The 26,414-nt window shown below is 49.8% G+C and overlaps 1 protein-coding gene across 1 annotated transcript in view; it reads right to left on the reverse strand.

Annotated features, from left to right (window-relative positions):
- TTC21A (tetratricopeptide repeat domain 21A) overlaps window positions 1–26,414 on the reverse strand; it is a 406,154-nt gene that overhangs the window by 226,804 nt on the left and 152,936 nt on the right. Inside the window, exon 9 of the mRNA XM_029588390.1 lies at window positions 21,677–21,869. Within this exon, the coding sequence (XP_029444250.1) occupies window positions 21,677–21,869 (193 nt within the window). The remainder of the gene's footprint in view (window positions 1–21,676; window positions 21,870–26,414) is intronic.

The raw sequence follows: 26,414 nt of genomic DNA on the forward strand, positions 1-26,414 counted from the left end.
GATCCTTCTGGTGGAACAAATTGCTGCCAAGAAAACCACCTTTAAAGTGAGATCTTTCATAGTAGCCCTTCTAAGAGGCTCAAACAGAGCTGCACACATGCTCTTAAGGACTAAGTTAAGGCTCCAATAGGGACACAAATTTCAAACTGTTATGAACCCTGCTCGCGGGTCTCCCTGCGAGCAGGTTCCTTACCATGCTGCTTTTCCTGCTCCCCGATGCGGCCGGACGCTGCCAAAGTCGGGTCTTCCCATGCGGCTGGAGCAACGGACTCTGTTCCTCCTGCGGCCGGGAGGCCGCCCATCTTTTCTCCCTTCATGCGGCAGGAGCCGCGGACTGCTGCCTGCCATCTTCACGGCTGGAGCCACCGCCGACGTCCTGCACATCTTCGCGGCTGGAGGCCGCAAGCCCCGGGCTGGATTGGCGGCTGGAGCCATCCTCGGGGCCTCCTGCAGTGGCTGGAGCCGCTGCTGTCATCGGGGCCTGTCTCCAGGCCCAGCCCTGCTTCCTCGGCACTGACGTCGGTGCAGGACCGCTGTCCACGGTCCTGCACAGCTTCCTTCCTGCTCCTAGGTGCGCGGCCACGCGTCTCTTCAACATTTAAAGGGCCCACGGCCGGATATGCCCTGGGCTCCACCTTTGTGACTGTTTCCTGTGTTAGCCTTATAAAAGGGCTGTTCCTGCATTCCGTCTTTGCCTTGCATTGGAGTTACTTCAGCCCTGGAGGCTCCTGCCTGCCAGCGCTCTGACAGGTCCTTGTCTTCTCCGTGGAGCTCCTTGTCTCGTCTTGTCTCGTCTCGTCATGTCTTCGTTGCCTGAGGTCCCCGTCCAGATGTCCTGGTGTCTCGTTGTCTGACCTCCCGCTTCCTGATGTTCCAGGTTCCTTGGTGTTCGTCTCCTGTGCTCTGGAGCCTTCTGTTCTGCCGGCCGTGGATCTCCAGGTGACGACTTCTCCATCTTGGGTGATGCCGGCAGTGGACTGTTGTCCTGTGCTCCTGAGCTGTCCTGTCCTGCCAGCCTTTGTGGTGCTCCGGATGACACCGGCTCCATCGTTGAAGTCCCGCCTCGGCTGGATTCCTTCCTGCGCTCATCCCGCTCTCCTCGTGGTCCATGACCAGCCTCCTTGGGCTGTGTAGGGCGCGTAGTGGGACAGGGTGGTCCGCGACCAGCCCATTGGGTCTGCCCATGAAGGTGGGCTGAGTAGTGTGCCCTGAGAGACAGTGCCAATGTGTACCTTCCCATATTCTTGTCTCGTCTGGACTTCTTCAAGTTCCTTGTCTTGTCTCTGATGCCGTTGCATCATCCTTGGTGTCATGTCTGCTCATCATCCTTGGTGTCATGTCTGCTCATCAGCCTTGGTGTCATGTCTTCACATCAACCCTCGTCTGTGATGCCGTTGCATCAACCTTGGTGTCACGTCTTCGTGTCAAGGCCTCCGTCTGCCCTCATCCTCAGGCCGGCCTGCTGCTCCATGATGATCAAAGCGGCAGGTCCGAAAGGGCTTGGAACCGTCGGAGGACCATTCCCCTGCTAACATCATCCTGTTGTTGGCTCTAGGAGCTTGCAGGCCCGGCAGAGGGTAAGACCGTGTTCCGCCATGCTGGGGCACGTCGCCAACCCTCGGTTCGGTCCTGGATCTGTCTGGGGTCGGGCTGAGGCCCAAGGGCACACTAAAACCCGTGCCACATAACAGAATGCAAGGCCTTCTGAGGCCGTTTGTCATGTGATATGTATATTATACAGGAACGTTGGTATATAAAAACTAAAAATAAATAAATAAATAAATAACAGAATGCAAGGCCTTCCGAGGTCATTTGCCATAACAGAATGCACTGCCTGATACATAGCACAAACCAGAGGATGCAAATTCTTCACCCCTTGGAGAAAATGAACCCCATCCAGATGTGCAGCTAGAGCTGCTCCATGCACCTTGCCTCGAAGACAACCCATAGCTGCTACCTGAACTCTGAGGACATTAAAGGACAAACCTTTTACCAACCCTCTTTGCAAGAAGGTCAGAATATGTGCTATAGAAGCACGCATAGGGTCAACCACCTGCTCCATGCACCATTCCTCAAAAACTCTCCAGACACTCACACATAAATTAAGAACAGGAAAATTGGTCCTTACCTGCTAATTTTCGTTCCTGTAGTACCATGGATTAGTCCAGACAGTGGGTTGAGCCTCCTCTCCAGCAGATGGAGACAGAGAAAAACTCGAAGGGTATCCTATATCAGGACAGTGCTCCCCATGCGTCCCTTCAGTATAAACATTATCAAAGCAGAAAAATGTAACCTCAAATAGAAACAGGATCAAGCAAGCAAAAATATTTAACATCCAAATTGCAACTGGAAAAATTGAAGAAATGCAAAGTAATCGCTCTTATATATTTAATGGATACTTCCAGTGCCCTGTAAATCGGCATATCTTTGAATGAAATGACTTCGAGCGGTTGTCGAAAAGAAAAGGTCAGATTCCCTCCACTAAGGGCGGGCATCTGGACTGATCCGGGGTACTACAGGAACGAAAATTAGCAGGTAAGGACAAATTTTCCTTTCCCTGTATGTACCCGGATCAGTCCAGACAGTGGGATGTACCAAAGCTTCCCTAAGTAGAATGGGACCCAGATAGTCCTGCTCGAAGCACCTGTGTGCCGAAGGAACCAAAAACTGGTGCCTGCACATTGAGGTGATAATGACGAGCAAAAGTATGAAGAGATTTCCAAGTAGCTGCTCTGCATATCTCTTGTGGGGAGACCGACTGGCTTTCTGCCCAAGAGGTAGCCTGCGACCAGAGTGAGTGCACTTTTAAACTTCCAGGACAGGCCAACCCCGACAAATATAAGCCAAAGCAATAGCCTCCTTTAGCCAGCGAGTGATAGTAGCCTTTGATGCTTTATTCTCCCTATTGGGTCCGCTCCATAAAACAAAAAGATGATCTGAGACTCGGAACTTGTCCGTGACTTCTAAGTATCGCAGCAGGACTTGTTTCACATCAAGGCACCTTAGGTCTCTGCCATGTGTGGCCTCAGTGTCCTCTGGCGAAAAGGCAGGTAGCTCCACTGACTGATTTAAATGAAAGGAGAAAATGACCTTCAGTAAAACAGATGGAACAGTCTTGAGTGAAACACCTGAATCAGAAAAACGAAGGAATGGCTCTTTGCAAGACAAGGCTTCGAGCTCGGACACTCTCCTGGCTGAGCAAATAGAGACTAGAAAAACTGTCTTAAGAGTCAAGTCTTTGAGTGTGGCCCATTTGAGGGGTTCGAAGGGTGCCTCGCATAGAACCCGAAGCACCAGATTGAGACTCCATGACGAACATGTAGCCCGGACAGGCAGGTTCAAATGCTTTTCCCCCTTGAGCAACCGGATGACATCCGGGTGAGCCGCCATAGCGTAACCATTGACCCACCCTAAAAGGGAGGCAAGTGCCGAGACTTGTACACGAAGAGAATTGAAAGGCAAACCCTTGGCGAGGCCATTCTGTAGAAAAGAGAGGACATGGGAAACTGGGGCCCTGTGAGCTGGGATTCCTGAGTCCACACAAATAGTTTCAAGCACTCTCCAAACCCGGATGTAAGCAAGAGAGGTAGAAGTCTTACACACGCGCAACAGAGTGGAAATAAACTCCTCCCTATAACCTTTCTTCTTTAGTCTCCGCCGCTCAAATGCCAGGCCGCTAGACAAAAGCGATCTGCCTGATCGAAAAATACTGGACCTTGCCGTAGAAGATTTGGAAGGTGAACAAGGTGAAGAGGACCTTCCTTCACGAGGTTTACGAGATCCACGAACCATGGTCTTCGGGGCCATTCTGGCACCACGAGAATGACCGGCTCCTTGTGAAGTTCTATTCTTCTGACCACCTTCCCCACCAGAGGCCAGGGTGGGAACACGTAGAGGAGTATGTCGCACCAGGGTAACACCAGAGTGTCCACCCCTTCCGAGCCATGCTCTCTTCTGTGACTGAAGAATCTGGGAGCCTTCGCATTCTTCAGAGTGGCCATTAGGTCTAAGTAGGGAGTGCCCCAATTGTGAATTGTGAATGAGAAGAGCCATCGCCTCTTTGGACAACTCCCACTCTCTGGGGTCTAGGTGTTGATGACTTAAGAAATCAGCTTGGACATTCTCCTTCCCTGCAATGTGGGAGGTTGTCAATCGAGCCAAATGCCACTCTGCCCAGGAGAACAACTTGCTTGCTTCCAGGGCTACCAGACGACTCCTGGTTCCACCTTTGTGATTGATGTAAGCTATTATGGTGGCATTGTCGTAGAGAACCCAAACCGCTTTGTGACAGATCAAGGGCAGGATCGTATTCAATGCCAGGCGAACTGCTCAGGCTTCCAGGCAATTGATGTGCCATTGAGATTGAGCTGGGGACCACTGACCTTATGTAGACTGAGCCTGGCAAACTGCTCCCCAGCCAGAGAGGCTGGAGTCCATCGTAACAATAATCCACTGAGGGGTTTCCAGGTGCACCCCTTTTAGCAGGTGGTTGAGCGACAGCCTCCACTGAAGACTGGAGATGGTAAAGTCCAAGAGCGATAAAGGCGTCTGAAACTCCTCCGAGACCGGCTTCCAGCGGGACAGTAAAGCTTTCTGTAAAGGACGCATCTGTGTGAAGGTCCATGGAATCAAATCTATAGTTGAAGCCATAGAGCCCAGGACCTGTATGTAGTCCCAGGCTGTGGGCATGGAGAGAGATAACAGATGTCACACTTGAGTCATGAGTTTGTGCGCCCGGCCCTCGGGAAGGAAGACTTTTCCCGCGAGTGTGTCGAAGCGTGCTCCTAAGAATTTCAGGACTTGAGAAGGCTTGAGGCTGCTCTTGGAGAAATTAACTACCCAACTGAGGGAGCTGAGGAGCGACAAAACTTTGTTGATTGCCATGGTGCAGAGATTCTCTGATTTCGCCCGAATGAGCCAGTCGTCCAGGTAAGGATGGACCAGTACCCCCTCCCATCGGAGGGAGGCTGCCATTACCACCATTACCTTGGTAAATGTGTGGGGGGCTGTGGCTAGGCCAAACGGAAGCGCCCGAAACTGGTAATGATGTTCCAGAATGTTGAAGCGTAGGTACTTCTGATGTTCCAGGCAGATCGGGATATGGAGATAAGACTCTGTCCAATCCAGTGAAGCTAGGAATTCGCCAGTGTGAACCGCTGCTATGACCGACTGCAGGGTTTCCATCCAAAAATGGGGGACCTTGAGCGCTTTGTTGATCCTTTTGAGGTCCAGGATTGGTCGAAAGGAGCCATACTTTTTGGGAACCATGAAGTAAATGGAATACTGGCTTAAATCCTGCTCTTCGGGGGAGGGACAGGGATGATGGCTCTGAGTTGCTGCAGCCTGTTGAGAGTTTGGTGCACCACATGCTGCTTCAGAGGTCTGCAAGGAGAGATTAGGTAGCGATCTGGAAGAGACCGAGCAAATTCTAAAGCATAGTGTTGTTATCACATGTGTTTTAGTGGATCCTTGGGTGCTGTGGAGATGACCACGCCCACGGGGAGGAGCCCCGTGAGGAGCCACAGCACTGGGCTAGACTCCATACACAAAACACAGGGATTGAACTCTTTATTTATACAGCTTGAAGATAGGCACCAGGTGGCAGTGATGAGAAGACCATTAACGGCTATTAATCAAATTTACTTAGGGAATAGCCACTGCTATTAATTTCATTAGTGGCATGGGATCTTCTTAGTGTTTGAGTAATTGCCAGGTTCTTGTGGCCTGGTTTGGCCTCTATTGGAAACAGGATGCTGGGCTTGATGGACCCTTGGTCTGACCCAGCATGGCAATTTCTTATGTTCTTATGTAGTCTTAGGGACCTCGGCAGAGGGAACCCTTTTCTCTTTGGTGACGTCAGGAGGTTCCGCAGCAATGGTTACTATGGATGAGACAGATGAGATGTTAGAGTACTCACTCGGTGTTAGCTGTTATGGATGCGATTCCACCAGATAGTTGTTGTAGGTACAGGCACTGAGGCAGGGAGAGCAGGCCCTCGAGGAGCGAGTACCTGTTCCCTGAATGGCACCTGAAAATAGAACAGAGAGCCCCCGAGGAGCAGGTACCCAAGTTAGTAGTAAAACCCCGAAGGGCAGAAGGAGACCTTCCTGCAGGCAGCAGGGAAGTTGCAGAGTAGCTCAGACAGGAACAGTTCGAGTCTATTCGAGCCTTTGCCAACTCAATAAGCTAGCAATCTTGAGAAGTAGATATACCCGGAGTGGCGTGACGTCAGCTGAGGGAACACCCTTGAGGTTCGCACCACTGGGCATACTTAGACGTGGGTTGAGCGCGTGCGCGCACCCTAGCAAGTACCTGGGAGGAGCAATGGCATACGGCTGCACCATAGCCGTTCTGGGGATGCCAGAAAAGTCGGCTTGATGACGCTACAGTAGCCATCTTGCCCAGGTAAGTGGGAGGAGCTGAGATAGGGGTGCAACAAGCGGGGCGAAGCCGTCGAAGACCAATGGACGCAACACATAGCCTCATTCTATTACTTTGAGGACCTATCGATCCAAAGTAATTTTGACCCATTCCTCGTGGTAAAGGGAGAGCCGACCTCCCAAGTTGAGAACAGAGGAATGGGCCAGCTGCATCTCATTGAGAGGACTTTGGGGCGGATCCTTGCGGGTTTCCATCCCGGAATGTTGGACATCCACGAAAGGAATGTGACCAAGATTGAGATCTTGTGGAGGGGTTTCTTTGTGGAGCCCCCCGTGACTTGTTGTACCTGCGCTGCCCCCTGAAATGAGAGCGCAAAGGAAAAAAAGGATCTGGTTGGTCTAGGGTGATCTTCAGGAAGCTTATGAATCTTGTTCTCCCCTAAAGATTTGATAAGCTGTTCCAGGTCCTCCCCGAAGAGAAATTTATCCTTGAAGTGGAGAATGCCCAACTGAGATTTAGAAGAGGAGTCTGCTGCCCAATTTTGCAGCTAGAGGAAGCGCCTGGCCGAGACAGCTGATACCATGGATCTCGCCAGCACTCTGAGAAGATCTTAGAGGGCATCAGCACTATACGCAACCGCAGCTTCCAGATGTTCCGCCTGTTCCGCCTCTGCAGATGGGAGGTCCTGGGTGCTGAGTAGTTGTTGAACCCACCTAAGGCTTGCCCGCTGCATGAGACTGCTACAGACTGTCACTCGAACGCCTAGCTCCAAGACTTCAAAAATTCTTTTGAGATATACTTCCAACTTACGATCCTGAAGATCCTTTAGAGCCGTCGCTCCCACCACCGGAATGGTGGTTCTTTTGGTGACCGTGGAAACCGAAGCGTCCACTTTAGGAACCTTGAGCAGCTCTAGGCATTGATCTGGTAGGGGATAGAGCTTGTCCATTGCTCTGCCTACCCATAAGCTGGATTCAGGAGATTCCCATTCTTGGAGTAGTAACTGCATTAGCATAGGATGAAATGGGAATGTACGTGGGGGGGGGGGGGGGGCTCTCAGCCCAGCCAGGACAGGGTCCATGTACTGGAAACCGGGATACTTGCGGTTTCCTCCGGAGGGGCATCTATCCCCAGTTCGGCTAGGACAAAGGGAATGAGCGAGTCCAGCTCCTCCTGCTGGAACAAGTGTAAAACCCGTGGGTCATCTCCCTCGACCGGTGAATTCTGATTCAAGGCATCTGCATCCGGGTCAGAGTCTGGAAGCTGAGCTGGAAGGCTAGAAGGATCTGGAGGGTCCGGGACTCCCGGTACGGTCCAAACACGATTCATCCCCTGAGAATAAGGGAGTTTGGGTCCCTGTTCTGTAGAGACCCTAGGAACTTTGCAGGTGGAGGGTCTGGAGAGGATTCATCCTGCTGCTGTAAGCTAGCAACATAAGCCTTATGCAATAAAAGTACAAAATCTGTTGAAAAATGCTGAGGGGTTCTCTCTGGCAGTGGGGGAGGGGGGACATCATGCTGGGGGTCAGGGACCACAGTAGAAAGATCTACAGGACTTAAATTCGGGGGTGACTGCGGAAAAACAGAATCCCTTCCCCCTTCAGGCAACGAATCAGCCGTAAAATCTAGGGGCAAAAAGACCGCCGTTCCCGCAGTTTGCAGGGACAGGGCTGGCCTGGCAGTGTGTTTGCCAGCATGAACACGGGAGGCTGACTTCTCCGGCGCCAAAGAGGGCCCCTCCCCGCCGGGCAAACAATGCGAACAAACCTCTTTGCGGGAGAGCCGCGAGGCAGGCTCTCTGCATGCCACAAAGAAAGTGGATCGTGGCATATTAACAACGGAGGAGGGGGGGGGGGGGGGGGTGAGGAATTGCCCTGTTGTGCCTAGCTGCGAGTGGGAGAAGTAGAAAATAGCCCTGCACTGCACTCCTTCCCCCAAAGGCTGGGGCCTTCTATATGATTCTTTTTTTTTTTTTTTTTTTTTAAAGTACAGAGGAATATTAACTTCTCTGTCACATCTCAGGGGTCCCAATGGGGGAGGGACTGGACCACCAGTATCACCCCGGAGCCAGGCAATGGCTCACCGGGAAAGGGTCCTAGGCTGAACTAATCAAGGGGAAAAACCCCCTAGGACCAAATAAGAGTGAGGCGACAGGCTTCTGTATCTCCTGATAATAAAGAAATTTATTTTTTTTAATTGTTTGAAATTCTTTTACTCCAATACTTGCTTGATCCTTAAGGAATATAGGATGAGGGAAAGAAGAACTTCCTCAAAGAATGAAATTGCCTAAAAGACTGGGAACCGCAGGTTCTGCCACCTTCATCTGCTGGAGACAGAGAAATACTGAAGGGACACAGGGGGAGCACTGTCCTGATATATGATACCCTTCAAGTTTTTCTCTGTCTCCATCTGCTGGGAAGGAGGTTCAACCCACTATCTGGACTGATCCGGGTACATACAGGGAATGATAGTTAACAGTGTAAAAGAGATAGAGCAACTGAAAGCATAAAAAGACCTGTAAAAACTGGAGTGAAAGAGAAAGAAAAAAATGCACCAAGATGGTTTAATTTGGAATATGGGATAGCAAGTGTTGCTTACCTGTAACAGGTGTTCTCACAGGACAGCAGGATGTTATTTATTTATTTATTTATTTTTAGTTTTTATATTCCGATGTTCCTGTATAATATACATATCACACCGGTGTACAAGGAAGTAAAACTGTTGCCTCGTGGGCGGCTTACATTGTAACAATTAACAGAGAAGCATAAAGGAGCTTAAAGGAGCATAAATGAGCTTAGAGGAGCTTACAGAAAACAATCATGACTAATTAAGTTTCAATAACGAACTCTTCAGGAACTTATGTACAGAGGGGAAGGGGGTCAAAAAACTAAGCTGTCAGAGACTAAACTGATATTGTAAATCTTCCTGCTCTTAGTTCTCCGGGAATGCTTGTGTGAAAAACCAAGTCTTTAGTTTCTTTTTGAATGTATTATGGCAAGGTTCAAGGCAAAGGTCTGGAGGGAGTGAATTCCAGAGTGTGGGGCCCGCTGTGGATAGTGCGCGTTTCCTCAGGGAGGTTTTTGCCGGCTGGATGATTAGCATGTTCTTATACGCACTTCTAGTCGGTTTCTTGGAGGTGTGTAGCTGGAGTTGATAAGTTAAGTTGAGAGGACAGATGTTATGTAGGGCTTTGTGTATCATCATAATGGTTTTAAAGTGAATCTTGTATTTAATCGGTAGCCAATGAAGGTGCTGGAGGATGGGGGTGATATGATCCTTTTTTTTGGTGTTTGTGAGAATTCTGGCCATGGCGTTCAGGACCATCTGAAGTGGTTTGGTGGTGCAGGCAGGCAGGCCCAGAAGGAGAGAATTGCAGTAGTCCAGTTTCAGGAGTATGATGGATTGTAGAACCAGGCAGAAGTCTCTGTAGTGTAGTAGTGGTTTTAGTTTCTTTAGTACTTGCAATTTAAAGAAGCATTCTTTCGTGGTGTTATTTACGAACTTGTTGAGGCTGAGTCTGTTGTCTAGAAGTACACGCAGGTCTCTTACTTGTGGCAAAGTGGAGGTGACAGGACATTAGCTAGCAGTTGGAGAGATGGGTGGGACGTAATTTTCAGGAGCTATAAGGAGGATTTCAGTTTTATTTGTGTTTAAAACCAGGTTGAGGCTGGCGAGTAGGTTGTTTATTGCTGCGAGGCAATTATTCTGTTACGCTTGGGCTCCGGTCAGGAGTCGTGAACACCACCCAGCAGGGTGGCTCCAGGTGGAGAGAGACAGGAATGGCTAGAAACAGTGTCTGGTTCCAGGCTGGGTCAGGGCAGGCAGCAAGTAGCAGTGTCTCGGTTCAGGCTGGGTCAGGGCAGGCGGCAAGTAGCAGTGTCTGGGTTCAGGCTGGGTCAGGGCAGGCGGCAAGTAGCAGTGTCTGGGTCTAGGCTGGGTCAGGGCAGGCGGCAAGTAGCAGTGTCTGGGTTCAGGCTGGGTCAGAGCAAGGCAGGTCAGAAGGCCCGTAGGCCACACACACACAGAAGGCCCGTAGGCCACACACAGTAAGCAAGGCAAGGCAGAGAAGGCCCGTAGGCCACACACACACAGAAGGCCCGTAGGCCACACACCGTAAGCAGGGCAAGGCAGGTCAGAAGGCCCGTAGGCCACACACACACACACAGAAGGCCCGTAGGCCACACACCGAAAGCAGAGCAGGCAGGTCAGAAGGCCCGTAGGCCACACATACACACGGAAGGCCCGTAGGCCACACACCGTAGTCAGGGCAAGGCAGGTCAGAAGGCCCGTAGGCCACACACACACACACAGAAGGCCCGTAGGCCACACACCGTAAGCAGAGCAGGCAGGTCAGAAGGCCCGTAGGCCACACACATACACAGAAGGCCCGTAGGCCACACACCGTAAGCAGAGCAGGCAGGTCAGAAGGCCCGTAGGCCACACATACACAGAAGGCCCGTAGGCCACACACCGTAAGCAGAGCAGGCAGGTCAGAAGGCCCGTAGGCCACACATACACAGAAGGCCCGTAGGCCACACACCGTAAGCAGAGCAGGCAGGTCAGAAGGCCCGTAGGCCAGGTAAGAAAAGCGAGGAAGAAGGCCCGAAGGCCACGCAGGGCAAGGCAAGGAAAGGCCCGAAGGCCGCGCAAGGCTAGAGCAGGGAGCCCAGGTGAGCTCGATGCCGAAGCACCGAGGGAACTGTCAGGCAGGGTTATAAGGGCCAACCCAGAACATAGAGTGGACAGGGGAGATGGCCTGGGCCTGTCAGGAGAGCCAGCACTAGAGGGACCCCTGGTGGTGAGGCGGTTGCACTGCAGCCAAAACTGTAACATATTCCAATATGACGTAGTTTTGTGTAGATATTCCACTATAGGGATGAGAATTTGTATGTCATCCGCGTATAGGAAGTGTATTAGCTTGAGGTTGGTAAGAAGGTGACAGAGCGGGAGAAGATAGATATTGAAAAGAGTGGGTGAAAGGGAAGATCCTTGCAGTACCCCCATCTTGGATTCAATGGGGTGAGACTCTTTGTTGTTTATCTTGACCTTGTAAAACCTGTTTTCTAGAAACGATTTGAATCAGTTGAACGCTGATCCTGTGATGCCAATGACATTGGCATCACAGACGCTGAAGGAGGCACGCGTGGCTCACGGTGTCAAACGCTGAGGAGAGATCCAGAAGTGCGAGGAGGCAAGGTTGACCTTTTTCCAGATCAAGGAGAATAGTGTCTGATAGTGAGGCTAATAGCGATTCGGTGTTCCGGGTCTTACGGAAACCGAATTGGTTTGTGGTGAGGATGTTGTTATCGTCAAGGAATTCTGAAAGTTGTCTATTTACAATTTTCTCCATAATTTTGGCAATCATTGGAAGGTTTGCTATGGGTCTGAAGTTGGCTGGGTCTGTGGTGGGAAGGTTAGGTTTTTTGAGAAGAGGCTTAAGCATTGCCAACTTGAGTTGATTGGGGACTTGGCCTTCAGTGAGGGAGCAGTTAATTGTGTCTGCACCGGGTTTAGCAATGATATAAGGGATGGAGCTCAGCAGATTGGAAGGAATGTGATCCAAAGGATGGGATGTTAGTCCTCACATATGGGTGACATCACAGTATGGAGCCCAATCACGGAACACTTTTGTCAAAGTTTCCAGAACTTTGACTGGCACGTACTGGGCATGCCCAGGATGGTACTAACCCTGCAACCAGCAGGGGTCCCCCTTCAGTCTTGTTCAAAAGCTAAAGTAAGTGCCAAAAAATAAAATAAGAAATGTAACGAACCCAACACGTGGAGTGGCAGGCGGGTTTCGTGAGGACTAACATCCTGCTGTCTTGTGAGAACACCTGTTACTAGAGATGTGAATCGTGTCCTCGATCGTCTTAACGATCGATTTCGGCTGGGAGGGGGAGGGAATCGTATTGTTGCCGTTTGGGGGGGTAAAATATCGTGATATATCGTTAAAATCGTTAAAACCCGCTAAAACCCACCCCCTACCCTTTAAATTAAATCCCCCACCCTCCCGAACCCCCCCCAAATGACTTAAATTACCTGGTGGTCCAGCGGCGGTCCGGAACGGCAGCGGTCCGGAACGGGCTCCTGCTACTGAATCTTGTTGTCTTCGGCCGGCGCCATTTTCCAAAATGGCGCCGAAAAATGGCGGCGGCCATAGACCAACAGGATTCGACGGCAGGAGGTCCTTCCGGACCCCTGCTGGACTTTTGGCAAGTCTTGTGGGGGTCAGGAGGCCTCCCCTAAAGCTGGCCAAAAGTTCCTGGAGGTCCAGCGGGGATCAGGGAGCGATTTCCCGCCGCGAATCGTTTTTCGTACGGAAAATGGCGCCGGCAGGAGATCGACTGCAGGAGGTCGTTCAGCGAGGCGCCGGAACCCTCGCTGAACGACCTCCTGCAGTCGATCTCCTGCCGGCGCCATTTTCCGTACGGAAAACGATTCGCGGCGGGAAATCGCTCCCTGACCCCCGCTGGACCTCCAGGAACTTTTGGCCAGCTTGGGGGGGGCCTCCTGACCCCCACAAGACTTGCCAAAAGTCCAGCGGGGGTCCGGAAGGACCTCCTGCCATCGAATCCTGTTGGTCTATGGCCGCCGCCATTTTTCGGCGCCATTTTCCAAAATGGCGCCGGCCGAAGACAACAAGATTCAGTAGCAGGAGCCCGTTCCGGACCGCTGCCGTTCCGGACCACCAGGTAATTTAAGTCATTTGGGGGGGGGTTCGGGAGGGTGGGGGATTGAAGGAGGTAGGATTTGGCAAGGAAATGTTTAAGTTATTTGGGGGGGGTTCGGGAGGGTGGGGGATTTAATTTAAAGGTTCGGGGGTGGGTTTTAGCGGGTTTTAGTGTGCCGGCTCACGATTCTAACGATTTATAACGATAAATCGTTAGAATCTCTATTGTATTGTGTTCCATAACGGTTTAAGACGATATTAAAATTATCGGACGATAATTTTAATCGTCCTAAAACGATTCACATCCCTACCTGTTACAGGTAAGCATCACTTGCTTTCTCACAGGTCAAGCAGGATGGTAGTCCTCATGTATGGGTAAGTACCGAGCTGAGGATGTCTGAATATGCACCAAATGTACCCAAAGATGTGCAACAGGCACAACAACTGGGGTGGAATTTAGTAGAGGGCATCCTGAACCCTAACGGGCAGGCGGAAGGGTGTTGGTACATCAAGTTGCAAAAGGTTGCTCAAGACAGATTGGCCAAAGATGGAATCTTGTCTTCCAGCCTTGTCTAGACAATAATGGGCTGTAAAGGTATGGAGAGAACTCCAGGTAGCAGCCCTATAAATATCAGGAAGCGGCACCAAGCGAAGGTGCGCTACAGAAGTTGCCATGGCCCTGACCGAATGTGCTTTAACACGGTCTTGAAGTGGAATGCCTGCTTGCTGATAGCAAAAGGAAATGCAGTCCGCTAACCAGGAGGAGAGAGTCTACTTAACCACAGGTTGACCCAATCTGATGGAAGCAAAGGAAACAAACAATTGAGAACTTTGCCTGTGGGCAGCTGTACAGTCTAGGTAGAATGCTAGAGCCCATTTGCAGTCAAGGGTATGCAGAGCCTGTTCTCCTGGATTGGAATGGGGCCTGGGAAAGAAGGTGGGTAGTATAATGGATTGATTAATGTGAAACTCAGATACTACCTTAGGCAAGAACTTTGGGTGAGTGCGGAGTACTGCCCGGTCGTGCAGAAGTTTTGTGTAAGGCGGGTAGGTAACTAGGGCCTGTAACTCACTAACTCTGTGAGCTGATGTGATTGTTAAAAGAAAAATCACTTTCCATGTGAGATAGCGAAGATCACAGGATTGGAGAGGCTCGAATGGTGGTTTCATGAGCCGACCCAAAACCAGGTTGAGGTCCCAAGAAGGGGCCGGAGGGCACAGTGGAGGTTTGAGGTGGAGCAAGCCCTTTAGAAAACGTGTTACAAGGGGTTGTATCGAAATGGGAACATCCCCGACATCTTTATGGAAGGCAGCTACTGCACTGACATGCATTCTGATGGAAGAAGTTTTCAGACCTGACTCTGACAAGTACCAGAGATAGTCTAAAAACTTTGTGGTAGAACAAGTAAAAGGATCTAGGGACAGTGAGGAACACCATGATTTAAACCTGTTCCATTTGTAAAGATAAGATTTTCTCATGGAAGGTTTCGGTGAAGCAATCAGGACACGGGAAACTGGCTCCGAAAGGTTGAGAGGCTGCAGGATTAACCTTTCAACATCTAGGCTGTCAGGGATAAGGCCTGAAGATTGGGGTGGCGTAGGCGCCCGTTGTTCTGCGTGATCTGAAGCGGGTCCTTCCCCAGGGGAATGTGCTTGCGAATGGAGAGGTCCTGAAGAATCGGAAACCACACTTGGCGTGGCCAGTGAGGTGCTATCAGGATCATGCTTCCCTTGTCCTGACATAGCTTCACGAGAGTCTTCGAGAGAAGTGGAAGTGGAGGGAATGCATATAGGAGACCGGTTTCCCATTAGAGGGAGAACGCATCTCTTGGCTATGAGTGCTGGCTGCGAGTGAGAGAGCAATAGTTCTCTACTTTGCGGTTTTGAGGTGATGCAAAGAGGTCTATGTGAGGGTAACCCCAACGTTGGAATATCGAGTCCGCTACTGTGGGGTTGAGAGACCACTCGTGTGGTCAAAAGGTGCGACTCAGCTTGTCTTCCAACATATTGTCCACTCCCGGCAAGTAGGTGGCCTTGAGGTACATCGAGTGGGAGAGGGCGTCCGCCCATATCTGTGTAGCTTCCTGACACAGGAGGTGGGAGTCTGTTCCTCCTTGTTTGTTGATATACCACATGGCCACCTGGTTGTCCGTTTGAATCAGGATGACCTGGTTGTAGAGGCGTCCTTAAATACTCTGAGAGCATATCTGATTGCTCGTAGCTCCAGGAAATTGATCTGGTGTTCGGCTTCCTCTGGAGACCAGGACCCTTGCGTTTGTAAATTGGCAACTTGTGCTCCCCAGCCAATGTTGGAGGCATCTGTTGTAAGGGTTATTTGAGGATCTGGAGCTTGGAAAGGAAGGCCTTGGAGGAAATTGGCATGATTCTTCCACAAAGCTAGAGATAGACGAAGTGGGTTGGTTATGTGGATAACAGCTGATAGTGGTTGAGATGAATGAATCCACTGTGACCTTAGAGTCCACTGTAGGATTCTCATGGTGAGACGAGCCATGGGAGTGACGTGTACTGAGGATGCCATGTGCCCTAGCAGGACTAGAAAGTGATGTGCATTGGAGTGTTGTCAAGACTGCAGCTGATGGGCGAGAGAGGAGATGATGAAAGCTCGTTCTTGAGGAAGAAATGCCTTCGCTTTGAAGGTGTCCACGTCTGCTCCTATGAACGACAGGGTTTGCGATGGGACCAAGCTGGACTTTGGATAATTGATGAGAAACCCTAGAGAGATCAGGGTGTGCAAGGTGAGACGTAGGGACGTCAGAACAGCTTGCTGTGTAGGAGCCCTGATCAACCAATCGTCGAGGTAGGGGTAGACATGAACACCTTGAGTTCTGAGGAACGCTGCTACTACTACGATGTACTTGGTGAAGACTCATGGAACAAAGGCTAGGCCGAATGGTAGCACTCAATATTGGTAGTGCTTTGGGCCTACAAGGAATCACAGAAATTTGCGATGAGACGGAGTTATTGCGATGTGTGTGTAAGCGTCCTGGAGGTCTAGAGAGCAGAGCCAGTCTCCCCTTTGTAGAAGGGGGAGGAGGAAACTCATCACCTTCTTGAACTTTTCTCTTTGTAGAAATTTGTTTAAGGCCCGAAGATCTAGAATCGGGCGAACGCCACCTGACGTTTTGAGGATTAGAAAATACCGAGAGTAGAATCCGAGACCCTGTTGGGAGTAGGGCACTGGTTCTATTGCTCTGGACTGGAGGAGGAGGGAAACCTCCTGTTCCAGGAGCGGTGAATGGTCTGATGTTCCCCATGTCAGCCGAGATGGGGAGTCCGGTGGAATGGCAAGAAAGTTGAGATGATAACCTTGAGTTATTATGGAGAGAACCCACTGGTCTGTGGTGACTGAGTGCCAGATATGACTGAAGTGGCACAATCGGCCTCCCACTGGTACATGCCTTAGTGGAGTCTGAATGCTGCTCTCTAGAAAAGAGTCAAAAACCAGATGCTGGACCAGGTTGAGGAGTTGTTTGCGGCTTTTGCCTGCAAGGTTGCCTGAACTGGCCTTTCTGGTAAGGCTTAGTAGAGCAACCTTTGGACAGAGGAGGATAAGATTTCCTTTGGCGGTAAAAGGATTTCTTGGGCTCCTTTCTGAATGTTTGCTTAGCAGGATATTCAGAAGGTATCAAGGAGAGTTGGTGAAGAATCTCATGGTGATCCTTGAGTTGTGCCACTGCCTTTTGTATTTGCTCGCCAAAAAGATTATCTCCAGTGCAAGGCAAATCAGATAATCTATCCTGGACTTCAGGCCGTAGGTCTACGACTTTAGCCAGGCCCACCGCCTTGCAGAAATGGCTGTTGCTGAAACCCTGGAAGCGGTGTCAAAAACGTCACAGGCAGATCTTATCTCATGTTTGCCCGCTTCTAAACCCTTTTGAGCTAGGGCGTGTAATTGGTCTTGAGACTGTTGAGGTAGGGACTCAGCAAAGTCCTGTATTTGTTTAAAGAGGACTCTGTTGTACTGGGTCATATAAAGCTGATAAGAGGCAATGTGTGATATAAGCATTGCCCCTTGAAAGATACGGCGATCTATAGCATCCAGGAATTTTTGTTCCTTTCCTGGAGGATAGGAAGAATGAGGCTTGGATCTTCGGGCCTTCTTTTGGGTTGACTCAACAACCACTGAGTGGTGGTCCAATTGGGACTTCTGGAAACCAGGAATTGACTGGACTAGGTATGTGGTGTCAGCTTTTCGATTGACTGGTGCCACAGAACCAGGATGTTCCCAATTTCTTTTCAGAAGATCCAGGAGGACATCATGGATGGGAATGGATGTTAGTTCTTTAGGAGCATCTAAAAATTGAAGAAGTTCCATCATCTGATGTCTATCATCTTCTTCTGTCTGAAGTTGAAATGGAATCATTTCAGACATTTCCTTCACAAAATGAATGAAGGACAAGTACTCTGGCAGAGAATGCGTCCTGCTTTTAGCAGGAGAGAGTGGCAATGGCAAGTCATCGGTATCCTGGGATGAATCATCAGTCCAGGTATTGTAGGGGTGCTGTCCCTCCAAGGTATCGTAGGGGGTGCTGTCCCTCCAAGTATACAGCACCCCCAGTATCCTTGGAGGGACGAAAAGCTGGTATACCTGAAGGTTCCGGGTGAGGCACCAAAGGCATCGATGGACGGGTCAGTGGCACCAATGGAAACAAAGATGCAATCAGTGAAATCAATGATCTAGGCATCAGAAGGACTCCCGATGGCGGAAGGAACGGTGTTTCTCCTTCTTTCGATGAAAGAGGAATCGGAGAGGAGGGCACCGGGTCCATTGATGTCGTCGGATCCAATGGAGGAAAAGCAGCAATCAGCGCTTCCATTCTCATGAGTAACAGTGCTAGTGCTGCAGGAATGGGATCGGTTACTGGTTCAGGCATCGGTACCGGTGTCAATGGAACCTTGAAGCCTTGCATCGCTCTGCCAGTGGCCTCCTGAATCATCTGATCCAGTTCCTCTCGGAAACCTGGAGCAAAGAGCCCCAATGCCGGAGGAGGAGGAGGTGGAGGCGTAGCCGGAGGGACCACCGTTGGAGGTAGAATCGCGGCTCCTATTACCGGTCCCGGTGAAGGTTACCTTGGTGACCCTGAACCAGATAGGGACAGTGCCTTTTCTGGACGGGCTTTCTTCGATGGCTGTTCAGATGATGACGACGTCGAGGCCTTGCCTGCTTCGACGGTCTGAGACCTGCGATGTTGATGACAATGCTTTTCTCGATGCTCTCTTCGGTCCTTTTTCTGAGGGGGAACAGAGGGTGTCGATGGCTGTGGAGTCGTCGATGCTGATCGGACACCGGCCGGTGCCCGATGATGGTGCGATGTAGACAATGTCGGTTCAGATGATGTTGATGCTATGGATGGCGTCAGGGTTTTTTGACCTAAAGAGAAGTTCCATTTTCTCCATTCTAGCCTTGTGACCTTGAGGTGTCATAAGGGCACATTTGGTGCAAGTAAGGACATCATGCTCTCTACCCAGACACATTATACATACCTGGTGAGGGTCAGTAATGGACATTGTGTGAGTGCAGTATGGGCATCGACGGAACCCCGACAACATGGCCTGTGAAAAAATGTAGCCGCGGTGCGGTCGACGACCAGTAGGCCGTGAGAGCCAAACTCGACGGGAATCGACCGGAATCGGGTAAAAAACTTACCGGACTACCGCAGGCGTAAAAATTAAAGAGGGGGACCCCTGTGGGGTAGAAAGTTGAATAATAATTCCGTGAGGAAATTTCCTGTCAGGAATCTCTGCGAAGCTCCTTAACCCGCGTGGCTACTGCTGCGCGGAAAAAAGAAGACTGAAGGGGGACCACTGTTGGTTGCAGGGTTATTGCCATCCTGGGCATGCCCAGTAGGTGCCAGTCAAAGTTCTAGAAACTTTGACAAAAGTGTTCCATGATTGGGCTCCATCCTGTGATGTCACCAATATGTGAGGACTACCATCCTGCTTGACCTGTGAGAAAATATTTTGTTCACCTTACTACTGTACAGGCATTGATGAAAATGAAAAGATTAAAAGAAGCAACTAAATTTGAAGGAAGTTTGGAGAGTTTCTGCTACTGAAATGTTCTCACTAGAGAGAAGGAATAGTAGCAAAGATATGAGGTCAATGAATTTGGAATGAACTTAAATTTAGCTCAGAGATGATTCAAGGGTAATTCATGCAAGCCAAACTAAAGAACTTTTTAATAATTTGCCATTGGCAAGGCCAGTGCCAAGAGTATTAGGTGCCCTAGGCAATGTTACAGATGTTAACCTATAGGCTGATGCCACCTGGTGGCTTATTGCTATATTTCACTGTATTCTACTTCCTCTCGTTGTTGTTGTTGTTATGGAGTCTCAATTTAGTGGGCCCTTGGGCCGACCTGCAGGAGACTGGGAAAGGTGGTCAATGTATGTCTCTAGTATGTGGCAGGCCGGGAGGCAGATGTTCAGGCAGGGCGTAGAGGTGCTCATCACCCTGGAAGCTGGTATTCCCCCGGGAGGAGCCTGTAGGAGCCCAACCGCTGGGACTTAGGCGGGTTGATGATCAGGACTGAGAACTGGAACCAGACTAGAACAGTAGACAAGTACTTAACAGGGCTCGGGTACTGGAACCAGGCAGGAACTGTAGCAGGACTCGGGTACTGGAACCAGGCAGGAACTGTAGCAAGACTCTGGTACTGGAACCAAGCAGGTACTGTAGCAGGCAAGCAGGAATGGAGCGAGTAGCAAGACAGCTCACTCCAGGGCATGACGCAACAGGGAACCAGGAGGTAAACCCGTTGCAAGGCAAAGACTGAGTGTCCGCGGCCGGTTTATCAAGGCCGCGGCGTCTGACGTCAGGAACTGGGCGGAGTCACCACTGGCGGGAAACGGCCTAGAAAAGCGTCCAAGTGGCGCGCGCGCGCCTAGAAGCAGGGCATCCATTGGAAGCTTCCCGGCGGCGTGGCCCCCACGGGGACGCCACCGAACAGGGCGCAAACCAGGCCTCCAGAAGCGGGAATAGGTCCAGGAGCACGGAGGTAAGGGTCTGGTTGCGGCGCTCGTGGCCAGAACCGCAACAGTTGTTGCTTTAATCTTGTGTTTTGCTTCTAGGTAGTAGAGATGTGTAGTCGTTTATCACGAATTAGGCAATTACAACGAAATTGCCTAATTCGTAGGGGAAATTTCGTTTTTCAGGTTTGCATGGGGAAAGGGGCACTTTTTTTTTTTTTTTTTAAATTAAAAACCACCCCAAACATTTAAATTAACTATAATACAACCCCACCCCCCCCATCCCGATCCCTCCCCAAGACTTACGAACATACCTGGTGGTCCAGCGGGGTCCCGGGTGCCATTTGATCCTCCGTGCCCATGTGCGCCATTGCCAGGCTTGCTCAAAATGGTGCCGAATAGCCTGAACTACCATGTCACAGGGGCTACCGGCGCCATTGGTCAGCCCCTGTCACATGGCCATCGGCGCCATCTTGTGCTCCTTTCATGTGACAGGAGCTGACCAATGGCGCCGAAAGCCTCTGTGACATAGTATGGACAAAGGCTATCGGCGCCATTTTGATTACTGGCAGCCGACAACGAAATCGCTCCCGGACCCCCGCTGGACCCCCAGGGATTATTGGCAAGCCTTGGGGGGGGTCAGGAGCTTGCCAATAATATATCTATATCTATTGTATCTAATAGTTAGCTGGATAAGTAGCTCCTCCCTGGAACATCCCCATCTTTTCCCCCACTTAGCCGGCAAAAAGGTACATTTTAAAAGGATGTGCCGATTTTATAACATGCGCACGTCACCGCACACATGTTATAAAATCCAATACCCGTGCACACATGCGCATCCGATTTTATATCAGTGTGCGGGTGCCCACTCGCTCGCACAAGGGAGGGATTTTATTTAAAAGCGTGTGGCGATGCAATCGGGAGTTCCCCAGTACCCTCCCAGTATGCTCCTAACTATCCTTCCTCCCTTTTTCCCTCTCCGCCCAGACCCCTAACCCCTACCAACTCACCTTAAATTTTAGTTTTAAAACTTACCTGCTCTCACGAGCAGAAGTTCCACGTACTGGCCAGCTGCCGGCGTGCACTTCACCAGAACAATGCCTATTGGCACTGTCCCGACCAGCCCCTGCCCCACCCCTATCTCGCCCAGACCCCGCCCCTGGCCCTCCTCTGGCCTGCCCCTTTTAAGGAGCCTGGTACTTTCACGAGTACCGGGCTGCTTGGAAAATGTGTGTGGCACGCACGCAGCCTGGCCACGTGCGTATCTCCCAGTATTTGCACTCGCCAGGGATTTAACATTGACCCTTTAAGAACATGGCCAAATATTGAAACAGAACCACTTAGCTGGATATGTCCAAACGTATCTGGGTATGTGTGCTGAATATCAACCTTCTATTTTGGAAGAGGCATAAAGTTTCAAAGAAAATCAATTAAGAATTAGGAAGGAATATAATGATATAATGCAATTCAAAATTAGATTGTCCAAAGCATTGTTCACACTATTCTTTGTGTCACATGAACCAAGAAGTATAAAGTCCTATACCTTTGTGCAGTATGGCATCTAAATAAAGCTACCAAGTCTTGCTGACAAAAAGATATGTTAATCATCCCATCTCCAAGATATAAGCAAAATATACCTGTCAGTGCTCCTACACAGCTTCCATCTAATTTCATGGCAGTAGAATACCATGTAGATGCTTCCTTCACTTTCCCCTGAAGAATCATCTGATAACCCAATTCATTTGCATATTCTGCTTGTGCAGGAGACATCTTAAAAGCACGTTCGGCAAATGCATACACCTGTTGCAGAATTGATAGATTCCTCCCACACTAAAATCAAGAATATTTGTAAACTGTAAAGCATTTTTTCTTTTATTATTTGTTTTAAAAGTAATCCCCCCACATTATATAACCAACTTGAGGCATGCTATTATCATTGCCCATAATAATCTCAAGGGAAATTGCCCCAGATGTTTGTGAGGCTGACTTTAGTCCCTGTGTCACTCTCCTTTCAGCAGTATAAAAACAAACAAATGGGCACCTTCCATACTGGCGTGTGCAGATGCCGCCTGTCACAGGGTGTCTGTGCTTTCAGCCCAGGTCTGGCTGGAACCTACCCTTTGCTCTCAGTCAGCCAGCTCCCATAGCACCACCCACTTCCAGTGATGCCAGCTGCCTGCTATCAATGACGTGCTGGGCATCCCAATCATGTCAGGTTCAGTGTGCCCAACAATTGGCTAACATGTAGCGTGTCAGGAACCTGGCACCACAGAAGTGTTAAATCAATGTGTCAGGTGCACACTGATGATGCTGGCGCTAGCACACACCACTATTGGCTATTGCGGAGTGCATCAATGTCATTGTGGGGGGCAGCCTGGTCAGAGATTTAAATCGGCTGGCTCATATCCTTTATCCATCTTGCATCTGCATCACCCGGGCTTAATGGTGATTTGGCAGCAATTTCCATTTGATAGGAATTTAAAGGGCAGCCAGCCAGCCTAATTCCTTTGGCATTTTTATGCTGGTTGACAACAAACGTTTTTCAGGCAACATTTCTCCTGGCTCTGCTTTTCTCTTTGTAAATTCCTGCTACAGAGTAATAAATACCCATTACCCTTACAAAAAAAATTGGAAATTACTGCCATTTGGAACTGAAAATCCACAAAAAAGAATAAATAAATAAATATGTAGAGAGATATATATAGTGGGGCAGATTTTTAATATTACGCGCATATGGAACATTTGTGCGCGCTACCCGGCGCACACAAATGTACACCTGATTTTATAACATGCGTGCACTGCCGCGTGCATGTTATAAAGTCAGGGGTCGGCACACGCAATGGGGTGCACACTTGTGCACCTTGCGCGCGCCGAGCCCTAGGTGAGGCCCGATGGCTTTCCCCGTTCCCTCCAAGGCCGCTCCAAAATCGGAGTGGCCTTGGAGGGAACTTTTTTTTGGTCCCCCCCACCTTCCCCTCCCTTCCCCTATCTAACCCACCCCCAGCCCTACCTAAATCCCCCCTACCTTATTTCATTGAGTTACGCACGCCGGCTCACCATCCCCCAGCACAGGCCGCTGTGCAGGAGGATTCTGGCCCATCCCCGGACCGCCCCGAACCGCCACCATGCCCCTGGCCCCGCCCCCGGACCGCCCCCAAACTGCCGCTATGCCCCTGGACCACCCATTTTTTAAAGCCCCGGGACATAAGCGCATCCCGGGGCTTGCGCGCGCTGCCGAGACTATGCAAAATAGGCTTGGCGTGCGCAGGGGTAGGTTTTTGGGGGTTACGTGCATATCTTACGCACGTAACCCTTTGAAAATCTACCCCAGTATATCTATGTAATGACTCTATGGGGGTCATTACATATAGTGTCCTCATTTAATTCCCTTTAGCTAGGGCCAGACAGGGTGCTGAGATGGTCATTCCCTTGTAAGGTAAGAAAAGCAGCTCTCTCTCTGAGAGCTTGGGGCAGAGCAGTCTAAGTTTGGAAATTAGAGGAGGTGTTGGAGCTTTGCCATTTTTTGTTTTTTTGGGCATACCTTTGGGACTCAAGCATTTCAGCCAGTGGTCTTGAAAAAGGTTGGGGATCTGCTCTTCCAGTCCACTCACTGGCTGGCAGGGTTTGTATCCTAGGTTATTTGGGGCTTTTGCTGATGAATCTTCCTTTGTAAGAAACCTACAAGATGCCTGGGATTGCCTGGAGAGAGTTCACGGGGAAATCTTTCCCTGGTGGCCCTAAGTTAGGGAAGGCCTGCCCCTCTACACCCTCCTGGAGGACTGAGGTATTGTGGGGACCTGCTGCAGAGAACTTCTGATGTTTTGGTCTCGGTTTTGCTGAGACCAAAAAGAGTTTTGCTGTCCCCTTTCTGCTCTTACCAAGGAACATTGAAGAGCTGTGTGTTCCTGCTTGAATCCCTCCCATCTAGGGATCCAGAGAGATAGACTTTGGAGAACTGTAAGACTTTTTTAAGATCTTTGGAGCACCCCTACTTGGAGCCTTCATCCTGGGAAAGAGGTAAATTGGGACACTGTGCAGAGACTGCTTTACTATTTTTTCTTACCACTTGGAGGGATTTTTTCCTGCCCAAACATAGATACCCCTGTCCACTTGAGAACTTCATTTATCCATGCCCTGGAGGGTGAGTGCTTTCCCTTGCCTGGTAGAGAGAAACACTTGCACAGATAGAGAAAGAACTATGAGCTATAAAGACCAGCTGTGTTGCTAAGAATTGTTTTTGAATTGTGCCATGCACATTCAATGATATAATAGAATTATCTGGTGTGACCAAGAGCACCTCTACATTTCAGGAGTGTGAGTTCTAGACAACAGCCACCCCCAAGATACCTATTACAAAGGTGGTCTGCAAGGACAAGCACAAACAAAATGTTGAAGATGAATGTCTCATTCTAACTGAAGCAGCAGTGGCTGTAGCACCTCTTTTGGATCTAGCAAGTCAAGGAGCTCATCAGTAGCAGATGACGCTTGCAGTTTGGCTGTTGATAGGGTAGCAAGACCGGAGGTCCCTCAAGCATCGCATTAGGCATTGCCCCTGTATAATTAGAATGATGGAAGGTTGCCATAGAGAATGCAGGCATGAGCATGAGGCCAGTAAGCTTGACCAAAGGGGGAATAACTATTGGGTCTATTATTTTACTCGTTTAGCCTCAACAGCAAGCTGTGTAGACCTGACTCTAGTACAACCCATGTGGAGCTACCTAGATTCCATTTGGTGGCATATAAGGAAGTATAGCAGGTTCACTAGGCTCGATTATGATGAAGCTTTCTGAGCGAGAATGGTTAATCAAGCTCATGACACTAAGGCTCCTCTTTGTCCCTTTCGGAGTACAACATGATCTGAGGCAGAGTTCCACCTCCAATGATATCTGTTGGTGTTTCAGCAGAGATGGGTATATGGCAACAGAATGTCACTTCAAGCATGTTTGTTCCAGATATACATCCTCCCACCTCACATTGAAATGCCCCAAAAAGGGATTTTGGGGAGAAGAGGGTGAGCTCTCAGCTATATCACTTGTTTCCACCCTGATCCATTGGCAGAATATTGCCTATTCAAGTACCCAAATAAAGGGGCAGCCTCCTCGATCCTGCTCAAGTTCTGTGAAGGTTTTTGCGCCACTTATGAGGGGGCGTGACATCCCACTGAAGCAAACAATTATTTCTCTGCTTAGCATTTGGCCAGTGGGGGAAAAGTTAGCGAAGGAACTTGAGCAGGGATAGATAATTGGCTCCTTTTCTGATCACCAATTTCCAAATTTCATATTGTCCCTATTTGAAAGTGTATCAAATCACCTGGACTGGATGGTATGTATCCCAGAGTTCTGAAGGAACTAAAATATAAAATTTCAGATCTATTAGTTAAAATTTGTAACCTATCATTAAAATCATCCATTTTTCCTGAAGACTGAAGGGTGGCCAATGTAACCCCAACATTTAAAAAGGGCTGGAAAACTATAGACCAGTAAACCTGACTTCAGTGCTGAGAAAAATAGTGGAAACTATTCTAAAGATCAAAATCACAGAGCATATAGAAAGACATGGTTTAATGGAACACAGTCAATATGGTTTTACCCAAGTGAATTCTTGCCTCACAAATCTGCTTCATTTTTTTGAAGGGGTTAATAAACATGTGAATAAAGGTGAACCAGTAGATGTAGTGTATTTGAATTTTCAGAAGGTGTTTCACAAATTCCCTCATGAGAGGCTTCTAAGAAAAGTAAGAAGTCATGGGATAGGAGGCAAGTCCCGGAATGTGCATATGTCCCGGGGCTTCGAAAAAGGGGTAGTCCGGGGGCGGGGCCGAGTCCTCTGGCACAGCGGCCTGTGCCGGGGGATGGCGTGCCAGCAGCTGGCCGGTGCGCACAAGTTACGACTGCCTCAGGCAGGCGTAACTTCGGAAACAAAGGTAGGGGGGGATTTAGTTAGGGCTGGGTGGTGGGTTAGATAGGGGAAGGGAAGGGAAGGGAGGAGAAGGGAGGGGACTGAAAAAAAAGGCTCCCCCCCAAGGCCGCGCCGATTTTGAAGCGGCCTTGGAGGGAACGGGGAAAGCCATCGGGGATCCCCTCAGGCTCGGCGCGCACAAGGGGGCGCCGACCCCAGATTTTATAACATGTGCGCGGCAGCTCACACATGTTATAAAATCGGGTGTACATTTGTGCGTGCCGGGTTGCACGCACAAATGTACCCTGCGTGCGCTCCTCTAAAATTCTGCCTCATAATGTGGACAAATGCAAAGTGATGCACATAGGATAGAGCAACCCAAATTATAGCTACACAATGCAGTTTCTACACTGGGTGTCACTACCCCCAAGCTGGCCAAAAGTCCCTGGGGGTCCAGATGGGGTCCGGGGGCGATCT

This window comes from Rhinatrema bivittatum, chromosome 2 (assembly GCF_901001135.1).
Source record: "Rhinatrema bivittatum chromosome 2, aRhiBiv1.1, whole genome shotgun sequence".
NCBI classification, from domain to species: Eukaryota; Metazoa; Chordata; class Amphibia; order Gymnophiona; family Rhinatrematidae; genus Rhinatrema; species Rhinatrema bivittatum.